The sequence below is a fragment of the Oncorhynchus tshawytscha genome, linkage group LG11 (assembly GCF_018296145.1).
Source record: "Oncorhynchus tshawytscha isolate Ot180627B linkage group LG11, Otsh_v2.0, whole genome shotgun sequence".
NCBI lineage: Eukaryota > Metazoa > Chordata > Actinopteri > Salmoniformes > Salmonidae > Oncorhynchus > Oncorhynchus tshawytscha.
The window spans coordinates 47,489,600-47,507,277 of record NC_056439.1 but is presented as its reverse complement, the minus strand read 5'-3'; the positions used below and the strand labels follow the sequence as shown (position 1 = coordinate 47,507,277).

At 45.8% G+C, this 17,678-nt stretch overlaps 2 protein-coding genes across 2 annotated transcripts in view; one reads left to right on the top strand and one right to left on the bottom strand.

The window, feature by feature from the left end:
• The window catches only part of dync1h1 (dynein, cytoplasmic 1, heavy chain 1), a 48,290-nt gene extending 34,000 nt beyond the window's left edge, over positions 1-14,290 (bottom strand). Inside the window, exons 1-19 of the mRNA XM_024437790.2 lie at positions 13,931-14,290; positions 7,920-8,007; positions 7,376-7,549; positions 7,015-7,270; positions 6,555-6,741; positions 6,043-6,314; positions 5,267-5,494; positions 3,966-5,042; positions 3,639-3,818; positions 3,162-3,311; positions 2,885-3,031; positions 2,566-2,706; positions 2,119-2,295; positions 1,877-1,987; positions 1,559-1,678; positions 946-1,185; positions 660-815; positions 290-403; positions 72-182 (exon numbers count right to left, since the gene is read on the bottom strand). Of these exons, the coding sequence (XP_024293558.1) occupies positions 72-182; positions 290-403; positions 660-815; positions 946-1,185; positions 1,559-1,678; positions 1,877-1,987; positions 2,119-2,295; positions 2,566-2,706; positions 2,885-3,031; positions 3,162-3,311; positions 3,639-3,818; positions 3,966-5,042; positions 5,267-5,494; positions 6,043-6,314; positions 6,555-6,741; positions 7,015-7,270; positions 7,376-7,549; positions 7,920-8,007; positions 13,931-14,183 (4,182 nt within the window). The 5' untranslated portion in view covers positions 14,184-14,290. The remainder of the gene's footprint in view (positions 1-71; positions 183-289; positions 404-659; positions 816-945; positions 1,186-1,558; positions 1,679-1,876; positions 1,988-2,118; positions 2,296-2,565; positions 2,707-2,884; positions 3,032-3,161; positions 3,312-3,638; positions 3,819-3,965; positions 5,043-5,266; positions 5,495-6,042; positions 6,315-6,554; positions 6,742-7,014; positions 7,271-7,375; positions 7,550-7,919; positions 8,008-13,930) is intronic.
• Positions 14,291-14,976: 686 nt separating this feature from the next.
• LOC112262090 (serine/threonine-protein phosphatase 2A 56 kDa regulatory subunit gamma isoform) overlaps positions 14,977-17,678 on the top strand; it is a 49,271-nt gene continuing 46,569 nt past the window's right edge. Inside the window, exon 1 of the mRNA XM_024437791.2 lies at positions 14,977-15,174. Coding sequence (XP_024293559.1) covers positions 15,148-15,174 — 27 coding nt within the window. The 5' untranslated portion in view covers positions 14,977-15,147. The remainder of the gene's footprint in view (positions 15,175-17,678) is intronic.

Here is a 17,678-nt window from a genome sequence, read left to right as displayed (position 1 = left end):
GTAACTACTTTTCAATTGCAACAATGCAATGTCTAGTTTCGACTAGTACCGAGGGAAATACAGGGTCTCACCTTCATGTAACTCTTGAGAAGCCTCTGGACGTGCTCGTAGGACGCATATTGCCTCAGTCGAGCTGGGAAGTTCTTCAGCTCATTTAGCAGGCCGTCTAAACTCTGACGCAGCTACAAAATTGGAAATACAGATACACATTACACTAACAGACTTGGCCCAATAGATGGGCCCAAAACAGACATGGTCCACAGTGTCCTTGAACACAAATTAATCTTACCTTGCGTGGTTGAACAGAGACCCAGGGCTGCTCCTTGGCCTGGTCAATCTGCTCCCACACCTTGGACAGCTCTGACCACACCCCCTTCAGGTCCTGCAGCTCCTCCAGAGCCACCTACAGCACAGAAACAGATCAAACTTTAGCACCACAGAGGAGCATGAGGACATCTTACTGGGAAGTGACATGTTTGTATCGACAGATATACCAAGACTCCAGGCACAATGAGGCAAGGGGAACAACGATGTCATATGCCGAGTTGCTCTTGCACGGACTAATGAACAGTCCAAAATGCAGTAGCGGCTGGCTGCAGATAGCATAGTGCTTAAAAGACAACACCTCTAGTTTAAAAAGACAGATGTGACAATCATACCTGAACTCTCTCTTCGCTGCCGCTCAGCAGGCCAGTGTCAGTCAGCTCCAAGGCCTCTTTGGCTCGGGAACACTTATCCCGATCATCCTTCAGCCGGCCAAACTTTCCCTCGTAGATGGTGAGAGACTGGAGGGCCTCCTCTGGACGCAGGGCCCCCTATGGAACAACAGATCTAGGATTAGCTTATACCCTCACCAAAATTCCAAGTGCAAAACTCATGAAAGATTTTTGTAAAGATCAAATTAAACCATCCTTTACACATCAATCTTAAATAATTTTCTCTTACAGCCACCGGTTTGGTCTTCTCCCAGTCCGCAAGGAGATCGATGGTGCGACCCTCCACGGCTTTGTCTTCCTGGACGATCTTCATCTGCAAGTTGGCCACTTGCTGCTGGATGGCCGTGTCCTTGCGCTTCATGATGTCGCTGAAGGCACCCCACTCGCCCTCGATGTTGTCGATGTACAGCCACGATGGCGGGAACTGGAAGCGCTGCTTCTCGAGAAGCCGCTGACCGTTGCGGAAAAGCTGCGAAGAAAGAAGTCAGGATTTTAAAAATCCATCCATCTTTTCATATAAAAAAAAAATCAAATGTACTCATCACATACAGTTAACAGCAGGGTAAAAAAAAGGGCAGTGAAATACTTGTGCCAACAACAACGCAGTACATTAATCAATACTTTCAATTTAAAAAATGACAAGTATTAGAAGTAATAGAAGAGGGAGATGCGTAATAGTAATGGAATGTATTTAAACATAGAAAGTGGGTAGTGGAATCAATAGTATATAATCGAACAGCAGCATTGACTGTGCACGTGCTTGTGTACGAGTTCTCACCTATGACAACGATTTAAGGTCACCGCTTGTGAGGATCGTATGAAAAATCATTGACGGTACTTACATCCACATTCTTCTCAAACTGCTTGATCTTGCGTTTGAGCGTCTGGACATAGGTGATGAAGGTCACAGCGTCCGAAGTGCTGGCGGTGTCCACTGAGTGCTGCTCCAGCTCTTGGCGGGACTGTGGTGGGACAGATGAAGGACAGGGGAAATCAGATAGAGACAAATAGTCTGCTCCAACAGCCACACTAACATGCCACTTAGAATGCATGCCCAATACATTGCTTCATTCAAAGTTTCATGCTAGTTATGACAATGGATTATATTGCCAGTGACTACAATGAAACCAGTTTCTCTTGGCAGACAGGAGAGGGCTTACCTTGGAGATCTGGGAGTGGAAGTCCTGCATGTTGTTGCCCAGCATCTGGCCGAACCGGCTGAGAACCTCTTTGTGCCAGGAGTCATATTTCAGGTTCACCTTGGACTGGACCTGGAGTTGAACAAAGTATATAACCAATCCGCATCACCACATTTCTAGGCAACAATGCATCTCATCAGCGCACAACTGAACAGAACAGCAGAAATTGCTCTACTCTATTGCTGAATAGTCAGTCTCTTTACCTTGCCATAGTCAATGACCACGGGCCCAAACTCCTTCTTGGTCTCAGCGTTGTCGAAGGTCCCCCTGGCTTTGCGGATCTGGACCAACAGGGCCTGCCACTTGGTCAGATCCTCCCCCAGGCGGTTGTAGATGTTCTCTGCCTGCATGTCCCACAGGCATTGGTACTGCAGCCACACCTACACAACAGAGACACATGGGTGAGTGACAGAACCACTAGCTGAAGTGAACTCCATCTTGGGATTAATCTCAATAATTGTTATTTGCTTCTTGTGCTCAAAAGACATTGGAGGACAAGGTACAAGGGGAGGAACCAAGGACACAAAAAAAGACAATTGAGAAAAATATCCAGTATAATTTATGAGTGTTTCAAATAGCTAGCTGGCTAAATCTGACACATATACAGAAATATTAAGGACACCAACACTTCAACACGATTGATTGCATACCTTGACGTACTGCTCCACCTCGTTGACGTTGTCCTTGACCGAGTTGTAAGCCTCCTCCAGGGCAGCTGGGCCGTCTGGCATTCTTGTCAGTGCGTTCCTGTAGAACTTCTCCTCCTCAGACAGCTCATAGTGGACGCCCACCTAGTGGCCAGGACACCAATACATCAACTTATACCAAAACATCCCATGTACTTGTACCCAGCATGCTAGAGAGGCTAGCTTGATGATATCACTGAATTCAATACTAACTTGCTAAAGAAGCTAGCTAGGTGATAGCAATGAATTCAATATATAAAAGTGCTCTGCATGGCCTCCAGACCTGGTATCTCTGGCTCTGGATCCTGGGCAGAGAGAGGATGACCATCTTCCAGGCAAACATCTCCTGGTAGAGCTTGTAGCGACAGTCTTCAATGGGCGGGTTTAGGTAGATCACTTGGTTGGTGATCCTCAGCTCATGTACAACGTTCTTTCAAAGTAAAAAAAATGTTTAGAAAGCATAACACGTTTCATAAACTGCAATTTGTGCCTTCGGGAAGACATTTTATTCATTATATTCTTATCAAATCAATCCTCCTACTGCAGTCTTGAACCCTTACCTTGATCTTGGGCTCTCCGCCAGGCTTGTGGCTGACTTGAGGGGCCTCTGTGTCCATGTCCACATCAGCCTTGTCCTCCATCTGACCCCGGAGAACCTGGGTCCAGGCCCTGAGCCCAGCCTGCAGACGCACCCCGAGGATCCTTTCAATCTACACAAAGGAAAAATAACATTTGTAATGAATATTGATTCAATAAACCACTTTTTTCTCCTCTTCTTTTCCTACCAGAATAGGGACCAGCAGCAACAGAATATGTGCTGGTATTTGTGGCCCCTACTGGTCATGTTCCAGGACAACTATCTGGCTCGAAGGACCATGAAAAAGAGTGCCAACTTGTAATTGGAGTACTCAGGGGGAAGTGCAGTTTTAAATAGGAATAGGAATTTCCTCAGGAATGTGACCAGTAGGACACAGGGTAATAGCCTCAAGACAACACAGAAAGTATACTGGAGAGTGTTGTAAGGGTTTTGCACAGACCTCAATGTCCAGCTTGTTGACCCAGATGGGTAAGTTAGAATAGGAGTGCAGGTTGAGGTCATCCACAGCTTTCTGCACGCGGTTGAGGATCTCTGTGAAGGTCTTGTGTTCGTACATGCAGGTCTCGAGAGAGCGCACTTCAAGGTCGATCTTCTCCTCGATGAGCAGGAGGTCATCCACCTGGAAAACAAAATACATGAATATCATACATTCAGGGCAGAATCCGAACATACAATCTTCAAGTGCGGAATGCAAGTCTTGCAACTGCACACTTAAAATAAAAATTGCCAGGTGAGATCCAACCTTGTGGTTACAAAAAACACTGACCTTCTCCTGGAAGTTGAAGACTGTCTCGGCCAGGCGCTGGACGTAGGGGTCCAGTTTGTAGGACTCCCAGACCAGGGCAATGCCCTCCGTGACCAGAGCCTGCACTTCCTTCTTGAGGCCGGCCACCAGCAGCGAGATGGAGATGCGCTCCTCCACCTTCTCGCAGGTGCGCTCGTACGTGCGCACGCTCTCGATCAGGGAGATGGCGAATGGATAGAGCTGGTTGGCCTGGTGTGCCTTGTTGACGATGGCAAGCGGCACACGGAAGCTCAGCCACTTGAGGTTGCGCACCTCCTTAGACAGCGTGATGATCTCGGGCAAGAAGTTGACCTTGAGCTTCAGCATGTTTCCTGTGCGACCGCGGGCCCGGCTGGTCTCAATGGTGAAGATGCGGCCCGACACGCCCAGGTTGCGCTGCTGCACCTTGCGTGCCCAATCGTCAAAGATCTCCTGGGTGTTGAGCTTGGCGCGGAAGCTGTCGCCATCCTGCTTCAACTTGAGGCCCTCCACGTGGTTCTCCCAGCCTTTGCCCAGCACGTCTTCCACACGCTTCATGTAGGCGGTCAGCTGCCGGTCGATCTGCTTGGCCCAGATGATGGAGCCCGACACAGGTGGCAGGTCACGCACGTGGCTCATCTTGCATGATTGGCTCTGTGGGTACTGCACCTTGAACTTGTCGTGCAGTGACTCAATGTCATCTTTGACGCGCTGGATGAGCTGCGTCTGGTACTCGCGGATGGCGCCGCGGATGTGGGGGCGCACGAACAGCGCGTTGAAACGTGAGAAGATACGGAACATCTCGTTGGCATTCTTGGCCGTTCCCAGCTGGTCACGGAGGCGGGCAGTGATGCGGGTCTCCACGCGGTCAATGCGCTCGTCGTAGCGCTTCATTGCCGCCTCCCAGGCCTCCATGCCCTCCTTGGACACATCCAAGCCGTCAACCTCCTTAACGTTCTCATAGGCCAGGTTCACCTCCTCAATAGCGTTGGCGTCCGCAGCGTCGAACAGCACCTCCGCCACCTTCATCTCAGTGGGCTCCACCGCCTCGCCTGGGGCGTGCTGGGGCACCGCAGACACCTTGACAAGACATAGTGAGAAAGAAAACCTTGACGTATGATATTACCACTTAGGAACCAGCAAGGGCAACTCTTGACCAAAACTGCAAGTCATTGTGGGGGGGGGGGGATGTACGCTCAATAGAGAATCTCCAGCAAAAGTGGTTAATCCAGATAAACGTAATCTGGGCCCATAATACCAACCCTCGGGGGCACTAACCATTGACAAATCTGTCTCTTTCTTACCTGAGGCCTGAGTACACGAACGATGACGGCCCTCAGCTGCTCGTGCTGCCTGCGGAAGCGCCTCATGTGGTCGAGGCGGGCCTGGAGCTTGCGGTGGGCTGGGCTCAGGCGCCACACCATCTTCAGGTTTTCCTCCCTCTTCCTCTTCACAATGTCTCTCAGCAAGACCTGGAGCTTCTCATATTCATCCTCCCAGGTCTGGAAGACCTCGAAGCACGCTACCATCACCTACAATGGGATAGAAATAAGTATCAACTAAATGCTACTATAAACTAATGCTACTATCAACTAAGTAATATCAATACAACAATATAGAATAGTATAGGAATGTATAGATGGGTTTATTGACAACGACACAAAAGCCATATGCATCCATCCATGGGGCATAAGTCAGTGTGTTGTTGTGAATCTGGATGGCCAGATTGCTAGCAAGAACGACAAGAAACTGCCGTGTGGGGAATCGTAAGTAGCTCATTTAATCTTGTTATTGGTACCATGTCTTGTTTTGACTGATGTCATGTCAATGCTAATATGGCTAAAATTCGCTTGCTAGCTAGCCAACCAACTACTAACAATGCATTTGAAAGACAAGTGGTCAATGTGTAAACGTATTCATGTTATCAAAAAACATTGGGAGACGAAATATAGCTTACATGTTGTCAACAATCTAAGCCAACTCGGTCCGTTTTACCCCATAGTTGCACACATCTCGGTTTTCTTGCCAAACAACCAACTCGTCTATGGAGTATTTGTCGCAGCTGCCACTGTAGACTCACCTTTTCAAACTCCTCATAGGCCACGTGCATGAGCTTCCTGGTGCCCAGCACTTTGAGGAGCTGGGAGCTGAGGTCTCGGGAGATTGCCTCCACCAGCCGCAGGGCTCGCTGAATGGGGTACTTGGTGTTACGGATCTTCCTCAGGTGGGTGAAGATGGCCACCAGCGCCTGACGGATCTTATCCAGCTCAGTGGCTGACAGCAGGTCGTTCAGGGGGAAGTCCTTCATCAGGGGGTTGTAGTCGTTGACCGTCTCCACTGCCTGCTTCAGACCTGGGAAACATATTCAAGTCGTTAAGTCTAATAAAATTATGGCACGTTCTAAACATAGAATTAGAATACAATAGGATCGCCATGGTTCTAAAGTAGTGATGTCAATCACAAAGTGGAAAATGTATATTGACCGGAGGTTTGAGTGACAAGTCCTCAAACAAACAAATAAAAGAAAAAGGTTCCTTGTAATATCCAATTCATAAAGAGGTATTGGGGCTTGTTTCATCAAACAAAACTCACCGGTGTCAGTGTCAAAGCTGACGGTGGCGTGGAAGCGCTTGCCGTGCTTTAGGATGTCCAGAGTGAGCAGCACTTCGGGGCTCTCCCTCTTCTCCTGGATGCGGTTCAGGGCGCGCTCCAGGTTCAGCCAGAAACTGATCTCCTGCAGGGCCGTTCCAGAGGCCGGGTCACGGTCCAGCTTGGTCACCTGACAGGAAGAGGACAGTATTCAAAAAACAACCATTCAGACTAGCCGGAGAACAAAAAAACCACAGTAAGAGATGCCAAATGCAACCAGCAAGCCATGGTCATGTTCAGTCGGTGGCAAGCATTTCAAAATGGAGTGAAGCGGGGGAGGTATTAACTTAACGTGTTCAATATAAACTTTATTTTTCTTTGTAAAATGTTTTGCTTGGATGGCCTGCTACTGAACACTACCTGGCACCCAATTTCTCAGACAAGTCATTGTTTCTACCCTCACCTTCTGGATTTCCCGGATCCAACGGTTGACCCCCGACTGCAGCTGGTTGAGGAAGGTGGGGTCCTCCACCTTGTCGCCAAAGTCAGTGACCTTGGGCTTCTCACCACGTTCGTAGCACGCCTTGGCGATGTTGAGGATGATGGGGTGGATGATAAGGCTGATCTCTGGGATTTCGATGTTCTGCTGCAGGTGAAGCAGGCCCATCTCCAGCTCTGCAATCTTCTTCTCCACAGAGGGAGCCATCTTGTCACCATCCCTGGACCAGGACAAAATGGAGCCATTATTAACCCACTGGGTATAAACGAGATGCGCAAAATATTAAAACAAACTATCATGATAGTCCACTTAGTTCCTGGTTTACCTGTCTGCCTTGCCAGATTCACGGATGTAGGACTTGAAGAAGGGAGCAACAGCATTGCTGATGAAAGAGTGCAGGGTCTCGTAGGGAGAATCCTCACTCAGAGTCAACACGCGCACCTGGGTCGATATGGGCTTGTCAGCGTCAATCACTCCAGTCCTCTTGATGAAAGCCAGGCTGAAAAACAAAGTTGTAAAATGTCATAATCCACATATGAATACAGGGATATAGGCTAGTTGATGTAGTATTATGCAATGTTAGGAACTGTTTCACCACAGTTTGATACAGAAAGGTAACATGTAGGGCAGGCCTATCTAACTGGTAAAATAATCCGTCTAACTACCCCTAGGCCCGTCTTAAAATGGAAATCATATGCCATCACAATCTTAAAATGGATATCACTTGATGATCTTGCGGTCAAGGATGACTCAGGGCTTAAAACAGACTCAGAGACATGACCACGAGCGGCTGGGTGAACCAAAGATATTGCAGTTGCGTAATTCTCCCTGACACTGCCATTTACTTCCTGTATCATAAAAGTTCTTGCCTGTTGGACTTAAGCCCATAGTGGATGTCAATGTTGATGTTGTAAGAGATGCACTCCTTCTCTTCCTCTCCTTCATCCCCAACATCCTCTGAGGAGAGAAAAACAAGAATACCAATCAGTGAAAGCACAGAAGCATTAAAAAAAAAGGTTTATGATTCAGCCTACAGTACCTAAAGAACAATATGTAACCTTGCAGAAGCACTCTACCAATCAGTCCATTATGGTAGAGTAGCCAAACAGGAGCCACTCCTCAGCAAAGAGCACATGACAGCCCGCTTGGGAGTTCGCGAAAAAGGCACCTAAAGGGACTCTCAGACCACGAGAAACAAGCTTCTCTGGTCTGATGAAACCAAGATTGAGCTATTTGGCCTGAATGCCAAGCGTCACGTCCGGAGGAAACCTGGCACCATCTCTATGGTGAAGCATGGTTGTGGCAGCATGCTTAGGGAATGTTTTTTAGCGACAGGGACTGGGTGACTAGTCCGCATCAATAGAAAGGTTTAACAGGGCAAAGTACAAAGAGATCCTTGATGAAAACCAGACGGGGCAAAGGTTCACCTTCCAACAGAACAACGACCCTACGCACACAGCAAAGAGAAAGCAGGAGTAGCTTCGTGGCAAGTCTTTGAGTGGCCCCGCCAGAGGCCGGTCTTGAACACAATCGAAAATCTCTGGAGAGGCCTGAAAATAGCTGTGCAGTGACGCTCCCCATCCAACCTGACAAAGCTTGAAAGGATGTGCAGTGAAAAATGGGAGAGACTCCCAAAATACAGGTGTGCCAAGCATGTGTCATATTGCAGGACACAAGTATTTGATACATCAGTATTTGATACATCAGAAAAGCAGAACTTAATATTGGGTACAGAAACCTTTGTTTGCAATTACAGAGATCATACGTTTCCTGTAGTTCTTGACCAGGTTTGCACACACTGCAGCAGGGATTTTGGCCCACTCCTCCATACAGACCTTCTCCAGAACCATCAGGTTTCTGGGCTGTCGCTGGGCAATACAGACTTTCAGCTCCCTCCAAAGATGTTCTATTGGGTTCAGGTCTGGAGACTGGCTAGGCCACTCCAGGAACTTGAGATGCTTCTTACGGAGCCACTCCTTAGTTGCCCTGGCTGTGTGTTTCGGGTTGTTGTCATGCTGGAAGACCCAGCCACGACCCATCTTCAATGCTCTTACTGAGGGAAGGAGGTTGTTGGCCAAGATCTCGCGATACATGGCCCCATCCATCCTCCCCTCAATACGGTGCAGTCGTCCTGTCCCCTTTGCAGAAAAGCATCCCCAAAGAAGGATGTTTCCACCGCCATGCTTCACGGTTGGGATGGTTCTTGGGGTTGCACTCATCCTTCTTCTTCCTCCAAACACAGCCAGTGGAGTTTAGACCAAAAAGCTCTATTTTTGTCTCATCAGACCACATGACCTTCTCCCTTTCCTCCTCTGGATAATCCAGATGGTCATTGGCAAACTTCAGACGGGCCTGGACATGCGCTGGCTTGAACAGGGGGACCTTGCGTGCGCTGCAGGATTTTAATCCATGACGGCATAGTGTGTTACTAATGGTTTTCTTTGAGACTGTGGTCCCAGCACTCTTCAGGTCATTGACCAGGTCCTGCCGTGTAGTTCTGGGCTGATCCCTCACCTTCCTCATGATCATTGATGCCCCACGAGGTGAGATCTTGCATGGAGCCCCAGACTGAGGGTAATTGACCGTCATCTTGAACTTCCTCCATTTTCTAATAATTGTGCCAACAGTTGTTGCCTTTCCACCAAGCTGCTTGCCTACTGTCCTGTAGCTCATCCCAGCCTTGTGCAGAGCTACAATTTTATCCCTGATGTCCTTACACAGTTCTCTGGTCTTGGCCATTGTGGAGAGGTTGGAGTCTGTTTGATTGAGTGTGTGGACAGGTGTCTTTTATACAGGTAGTGAGTTCAAACAGGTGCAGTTAACAGGTAATGAGTGGATAACAGGAGGGCTTTCAAAAGAAAAACTAACAGGTCTGTGAGACGGAATTCTTACTGGTTGGTAGGCGATCAAATACTTGTCATGCAATAAAATGTAAAGTAATTACTTAAAAATCATACAATGTGATTTTCTGGATTTTTGTTTTAGATTCCGTCTCTCACAGTTGAAGTGTACCTATGATAAAAATTAGACCTCTACATTCTTTGTATGTAGGAAAACCTGCAAAACAGCAGTGTTTCAAATACTTGTTCTCCCCACTGTATGCATGTATCAGATATGATAACAGAAAGACAGTACCAACAACCCCAAATTCCCCCATCCATCCACCTCTTCCATTTATATATATAAAACGGAGCTTCCACATATATAACGCTTAGCCTACTGCAACTTTTATTGATTGACAGTAGCCTATAGGCCCAGTCGGTATGAGATAGAACGTCACAGCCCCGCCCACCTGAGGGGGAAAACAACATGTGGTTATCGAGGTTACCCCATTGGCTCACAGCAAAAACTTGACCTTTATCAAATGCAATTTTGTTGTTGTCTGCTTGTTTTAGTTAACAAAACGACATTTAAGGAATGTACAGCATTTCTAAAGATCAATTTTCAACATTTCCTGCTCCCGAGTGTTCTCACTACTTACATTTTTCTTTTAAGTATGAAAAACCCTTTTCATCACAGTGCTGGGCAGCCACGTGAGTGCCCAGAGTGAACTGCCTCCTACTCTGTCCCAGATGCTAATATATGCATATCATTATTAGTATTGGATAGAAAACACTGAAGTTTCTAAAAATGTTTGAATGATGTCTGTGAGTATAACAGAACTCATATGGCAGGCGAAAACCTGAGAAAAATCCAACCAGGAAGTGGGACATCTGAGGTTTGTAGTTTTTCAAAGATTGGCCTCCCGAATACAAATTGAGATATGGATGAGGTTGCACTTCCTACGGCTTCCACTAGATGTCAAACGTCTTTAGAAACTTGAATGAGGATTCAACAATAAAGGAGGGGCTCATGAGACCTCTGAGTCAGTGGTCTGGCAGAGTGCCTTGGTCTCATGACGCGTGCTCCTGACAGAGTTACCGCTCTTTCCAGTGCTTTTCTTCAGACATGAATTCTCCTGTTGGAACATTGATGTTTTATGTTAAAAACATCCTAAAGATTGATTCCATACATCTGAACTTTTCAAGTTTGTCTGGACGAAGTGCCTGCGCCTCATGATTATGGATTACTGGGCTGAACACGCTAACAACAAGTGGCTATTTGGACATAAATGATGGAACAAATCAGTCATTTGTCGTCGAACTGGGATTCCTGGGAGTGCCTTCTGATGAAGATCAAAGGTAAGTGAATATTTATGGTGTTACTTCCAGCTTCTCTTGACTCCAAAATGGCAGATATTCCTCTGGCTGTTTTGGGCTCTGAGCGCCGTTCTCAGATTACGCTTTTTCCGTGAAGTTTTTAAAAAAATCTGACACAGCGGTTGCATTAAGGAGAAGTCTCTTGAATTCTGTGAATAACAGTTGTATCTTTTATCATGGTTTATCATGAGTACTTCTGCAAAATCACCGGATGTTTTGGAATCAAAACATTACTGCATGTAATGTGCCAATGTAAACAGATTTATGGATATAAATATGCACATTATCGAACAAAACATACATGTTTTGTGTAACATGATGTCCTATGAGTGTCATCTGATGAAGATCAAAGGTTAGTAATTAATTTTATCTATATTTCTGCTTTTTGTGACTCCTATTCTTTGGCTGGAAAAATGGCTGTGTGTTTTTTTAGACTTGGCTATGACATAATCATGTGTTGTGCTTTAGCTATAAAGCATTTTTGAAATCGGACAGGATGGGTAGATTAACAAGATGTTAATCTTTCATTTGCTGTGTTGGACTTGTTCATGTGTGAAAGTTACATTACATTTAAAAAAAAAAAAAGGTTTTGAATTTCTCACGCTGCCTTTGCAGCGGAATGTTGTGGAGGGGTTCCGCTAGCAGAACGCCTGCCCTAGAAAAGGTTAATAACAAATGCTTATTTACAATGACAGCCTTGCCCGGATGACGCGGGGCCAAATTGTGCGCCACCGAATCACGGCCGGTTGTGATACAGCCTTACACGGAACCCAAACAGGCTGCGCACGTGCGCCATTGTGCATACATTTATTTTGTCCTCCCACACCAAACGTGATCACGACACGCAGGTTAAAATATCAAAACTCTGAACCAATTATATTAATTTGGGGACAGGTCAAAAAGCATTAAACATATGGCAATTTAGCTAGTTAGCTTGCACTTGCTAGCTAATTTGTCCTATTTAGCTAGCTTGCTGGCGCTAGCTAATTTGTCCTGGGATATAAACATTGAGCTGTTATTTTACCTGAAATGCGCATGGTCTTTTTCCTTACATGGGGGCATTGTGAACTGTAGGTTGATTTTTTTTAAATACCTGGTTACATGTACATTGAACACAGCAGATTTCCAGCATGCTTTGCAATTTCTGTATAACAATAAAAAAACAAAAATGTTGACAATTGGGGTCAATGGGAAAGAATGCCCCCCAATTTGTTGGTGTGGTCGAGGCAAATTCCTTCTGATGAGGTCTATATGGACTAAGGGTATGCGTAGGCCTATAGCCTATTATTTGCCTGTTGGTTTGGAATTTTCTGACTGCACAATTGATTTTGCATACACTCTGGTCAAGTAAAGCAGAAACATATAATGTTTGTTTAAACTTCCAATTTTATTAGTCCATATTGCAATTGTTTGTTCCCCCTCTCATTACTACTATTGTTACTTATTTAGGCGGCTATTGGCAAACAACTAAAATGGAAATCCGTTAGGCAAATATTCATTTGATGGTTGATCATGAAAGAGTTGGCTATGCCTAGCCCAACAAGTCATATTCAAATCGAATGGCGATTGAGAAATTAAGATGGTTATTGTTTTACAAAGACAACTAAATTGAAAAGGCCCATGATCATCCGACATTGGAGGGGGGGGGGACATGTCAGGCGCTGACATCTCTCCGCTCTCATTACAATATTTTTATTTAACTAGCTAAGTCACGGTTCTCTTGCATTATGTTAATAGTCTAACTAAAAACACACATGTGGTGCTCTGCCAGACTTCGGAGGTGCAGTCAAGTTCAAATATGTTGATGACATCGCGATGTTTTCACCATCGACGATGGCTGTCAAACGTAGTCGATAGATGATGCATTCGTAAAATTGCCCATCGACGATGGCTGTCAAACCTAGTCGATAGATACATTCGTAAAATTGCCTATCGACGATGGCTGTCAAACCTAGTCGATAGATACATTCGTAAAATCGCCCAGCCCTACTGAGCGCATGACACTGCTTTCAGAGATGACTCAAATCTTTTGTGCTCCCCTCCCTGCAATGTGAGGTCACTCACTGCTGCTAGAAATAAAATTCTGCATTGCAGCATTCATACAAATATTCACTTTCTGTCTGTGCATCTCAACCAAGCCTACAGAAAACAAAGTCCATCACTCGAATGGAGACATTTCTACTCATCACTGTAGCCAGATAACTATATGATCAGCACAGATAACTATCTAATTTCCTTAGTTAAGTGTGCCACGCCTTGATGATAAAAGGAATATAGACGTGCGTGTGTGACTGAAATGGCATTTCTATCTGGCACAGTGGTCTAGGACTAACAGGAGCCTGATTTTCACATGATCCTATAGCTGAGGGCAAAACTATAGAACAAGGGAGCCGTTCATTGAACCGCGCATCCACCGTTAACGTTATCTGCTTTTGGCAGTCAAGACTGCCTTGTATTTTCTATAAGATTGACATTTTAACTTAGAGGAAGAGGAATCCTCTGACGGATGCTGCAGCAGCATGAGTCCATTTCATTTGACTGGTTAGATAACGTTACGATGTAGCCTACGAAGGTGCAGTCTATTAGCTAGCAATTTTTGTATTTTTTAAACAATTAGCTAGCAATTTCTTAAACTAACTAGCTAGTTAGTTAACTAACTACCTTAGTTGAATCAGACTGACCTTTGAGTGTGCTTCTCTCAACCAGAATGGTGTGAATTTGGGGGTCCGAAAGAAACTTCCTCATTTGCTCTATGGAGCTCTTCTCTTCTAGGGCGGTTTCCAAGGAGGCCGGAGCATCGCCGCCATCTTCCAGGAGCAGAGGGACAAGTTTACGAATATGCTTCTGCAGCACCGCGGCATCAGCAACCGTTTGTACGGCAGTAGACACCTCCATGGTGCCGGAGCTATCGTCGCCCCCGCCACCGTCCGACATTTTACGAAATAACGACCAACAGTCGGTCGTAGACTGAACAAAGAAACGTCTGGTGAAACCACATCAACTGGTAACGTGTCAATGCGGCGGTACATTCGCTACCCTTCAGATGTATTCATGCAGGGCATGCTGGTATTTGTAGTACCAGATGACGAATTTGAAGCTTTAAGTCGAAATGTCCCATAAAACTACTACGCTACCCACAATGCAATTCAGACCGGTCTAAACTTTTGTCTGAAGGGGGGGAAATGGGAGTTGGCTGATAAACTCATATTGTTTTACTGCCTGAAAACTAATAGTAACCTAAACTACAGTATTACCTAACCTTTGTAGTATATTTGGAACAAGAAACAATCAGATTTTCGTGAAAATTCATATGTTTCTGTGATAAAACAATCTTTGAACAAATGCGGGTTCAGAAAGAGCATTTACAAGCTAATTGTACCACTAGGGGGCGGTATTGCTATTCAAGAATGTGTCAGTCACGGAAAACATTTCAATTAAACTCTTTTAGACAGGTTTATATTTATCTAGGCACCTACTAAATCAAATGTCCTTTCTCTTACCTTCTGTCTACCTACTAAATCAAATGTCCTTTCTCTTACCTTCTATTAATATATTTTGATGTGAATAAACTGAAATCCCTGTCGTTTTATGACATATTACAAATTTAGTACGGACTAGCTTGATATTATAGCCTATCACAGTCTGTCTGACACCCCTATTGAGTTGGCACAAGGTCGTTAAGGATTATGACAGTGCAGTAACCATAGGCAGTGACGGTAAATGAGGTGGAGAGCTGTGTGGATGGATTTTAAAGTCACATGACCGAAGTCAACGACTCAAACCTCTATGGACGAAAACAGAGGTGTGGGCTACTTTTGTCACACGGAGGGATCAGAGGCATTGAGGGAGCAAACGGAGTTTTCAGAAGGACGGGGGGGCTCCGACTCCTCGCCTAAAAATGCCGAATAAAGGGAAAAAATATAAGGTGAGTAGGCTAGATGTAAAGATATTATTGAATAACAAAACTGTTAGGATTCATAGGTGAAATAGCCTAATTGGTTATTGAATGAGTCTCTCAATTCAATTCAATTCAAAGGGATCTTTATTAGCATGGGAAACATATTGCCAAAGCAAGTGAAATAGATAAACTAAACTTAAATAAACAATCACAAATGAACAGTATAGACATTTAAATGTCATGTTATGGCTATATGCAGTGTTGTAACGATGTGGAAATAGTTAAAGTACAAAAGGGAAAATAAATACATATAAATATGGGTTGTATTTACAATGGTGTTTGTTCTTCACTGGTTGTCAGTGGTGGAAAAGGAGCTAATAAACTCAGAAAAAAATTAAGGTCCCTTTTTCAGGACCCTGTCTTTCAAATATAATTCATAAAAATCCAAATAACTTCACAGAGCTTCATTGTAAAGGGTTTAAACACTGTTTCCCATGCTTGTTCAATGAACCATAAACAATTAATGAACATGCACCTGTGGAACGGTCGTTAAGACACTAACAGCTTATAGACAGTAGGCAATTAAGGTCAGTTATGAAAACGTAGGACACTAAAGAGGCCTTTCTAATAACTCTTAAAAACACCAAAAGAAAGATGCCCAGGGTCCCTGCTCATCTGCGTGAACGTGTCTTAGGTATGCTGCAAGTGTAACAGTATAGCTTCCGTCCCTCTCCTTGCCCCTACCTGTGCTTGAACCAGGGACCTTCTGCACATATCAACAACTGCCTCCCACGAAGCATCGTTACCCATCACTCCACAAAACCCACGGCCCTCGCAGAGCAAGGGGAGCAAACTACTTCAGGTCTCAGAGCGAGTGACATCACCCGATTGAAACGCTATTAGCGCACACCACCACTAACTAGCTAGCCATTTCACATCGGTTATACTCATCCCCCCTTTTGACCTCCTCCTTTTCCGCAGCAACCAGTGATCCGGGTCAACAGCATCAATGTAACAGTTTAGCTTCCTCCCCTCCCCGGGCTCGAACCAGGAACCCTCTGCACACATCAACAACTGACACCCATGAAGCATCGTGCCACAAAAGCCACAGAGCAAGGGGAACAACAACTTCTGGTCTCAGAGCTAGGGACATCACCGAGTGAAACACTATTAGCGCGCACACCGCTAACTAGCTAGCCAGCAACCAGCATCAATATAGCCCCTAACTGGGCTCGGACCAGGGACCCTCTGCACACATCGACAACTGACACCCATCAAGCATCGTTACCCATCGCGCCACAAACGCTATTAGCGCGCACACCGCTAACTAGCTAGCCATTTCACATTGGTTACACGAGGAGGCATGAGGACTGCAGGTGTGGCCAGGGCAATAAATTGCAATGTCCGTACTGTGAGACGCCTAAGACAGTGCTACAGGGAGACAGGACGGACAGCTGATCGTCCTCACAATGGCAGCCCATGTGTAACACCTGCACAGGATCGGTACATCCGAACATCACACCTGCGGGACAGGTACAGGATGGCAACAACAACTGCCCGAGTTACATCAGGAACCCACAATCCCTCCATCAGTGCTCAGACTGTCCGCAATAGGCTGAGAGAGGCTAGACTGAGGGCTTGTAGGCCTGTTGTAAGGCAGGTCCTCACCAGACATCACCGGCAACAACGTCGCCTATGGGCACAAACCCACCGTCACTGGACCAGACAGGACTGGCAAAAAGTGCTCTTCACTGACGAGTCGCCGTTTTGTCTCACCAGGGGTGATGGTCGGATTTGTGTTTATCGTCGAAGGAATGAGCATTACACCGAAGCCTGTACTCTGGATTGGGATCGATTTGGAGGTGGAGGGTCCGTCATGGTCTGGGGCAGTGTGTCACAGCATCATCCGACTTAACTTGTTGTCATTGCAGGCAATATCAATGCTGTGCGCTACAGGGAAGACATCCTCCCTCATGTGGTACACTTCCTGTAGGCTCATCCTGATATGACCCTCCAGCATGACAATACCACCAGCCATACTGCTCGTTCTGTGCGTGATTTCCGGCAAGACATGTCAGTGTTCTGCCATGGCCAGTGAAAAGCCCGGATCTCAATCCCATTGAGCACGTCTGGGACCTGTTGGGTCGGAGGGTGAGGGCTAGGGCCATTCCCCACAGAAATGTCCGGGAACTTGCAGGTGCCTTGGTGGAAGGGTACGGTAACATCTCACAGCAAGAACTGGCAAATCTGGTGCAGTCCATGAGGAGGAGATGCACTGCAGTACTTAGTGCAGCTGGTGGCCACACCAGATACTGATTTTGACCCCCCCTTTGTTCAGGGACACATGTCTGTGGAATATGTTCAGTTTATGTCTCAGTTGATGAATCTTATGTTCATACAAATATTTACACGTTAAGTTTGCTGAGAATAAACGCAGTTGACAGTGCTGAGTTTAGTATTACTTGAGTAAAAGTAAAGATACCTTGATAGAAAATTACTCAAGTAAAAGTGAAAGTCCCCCAGTGACATAC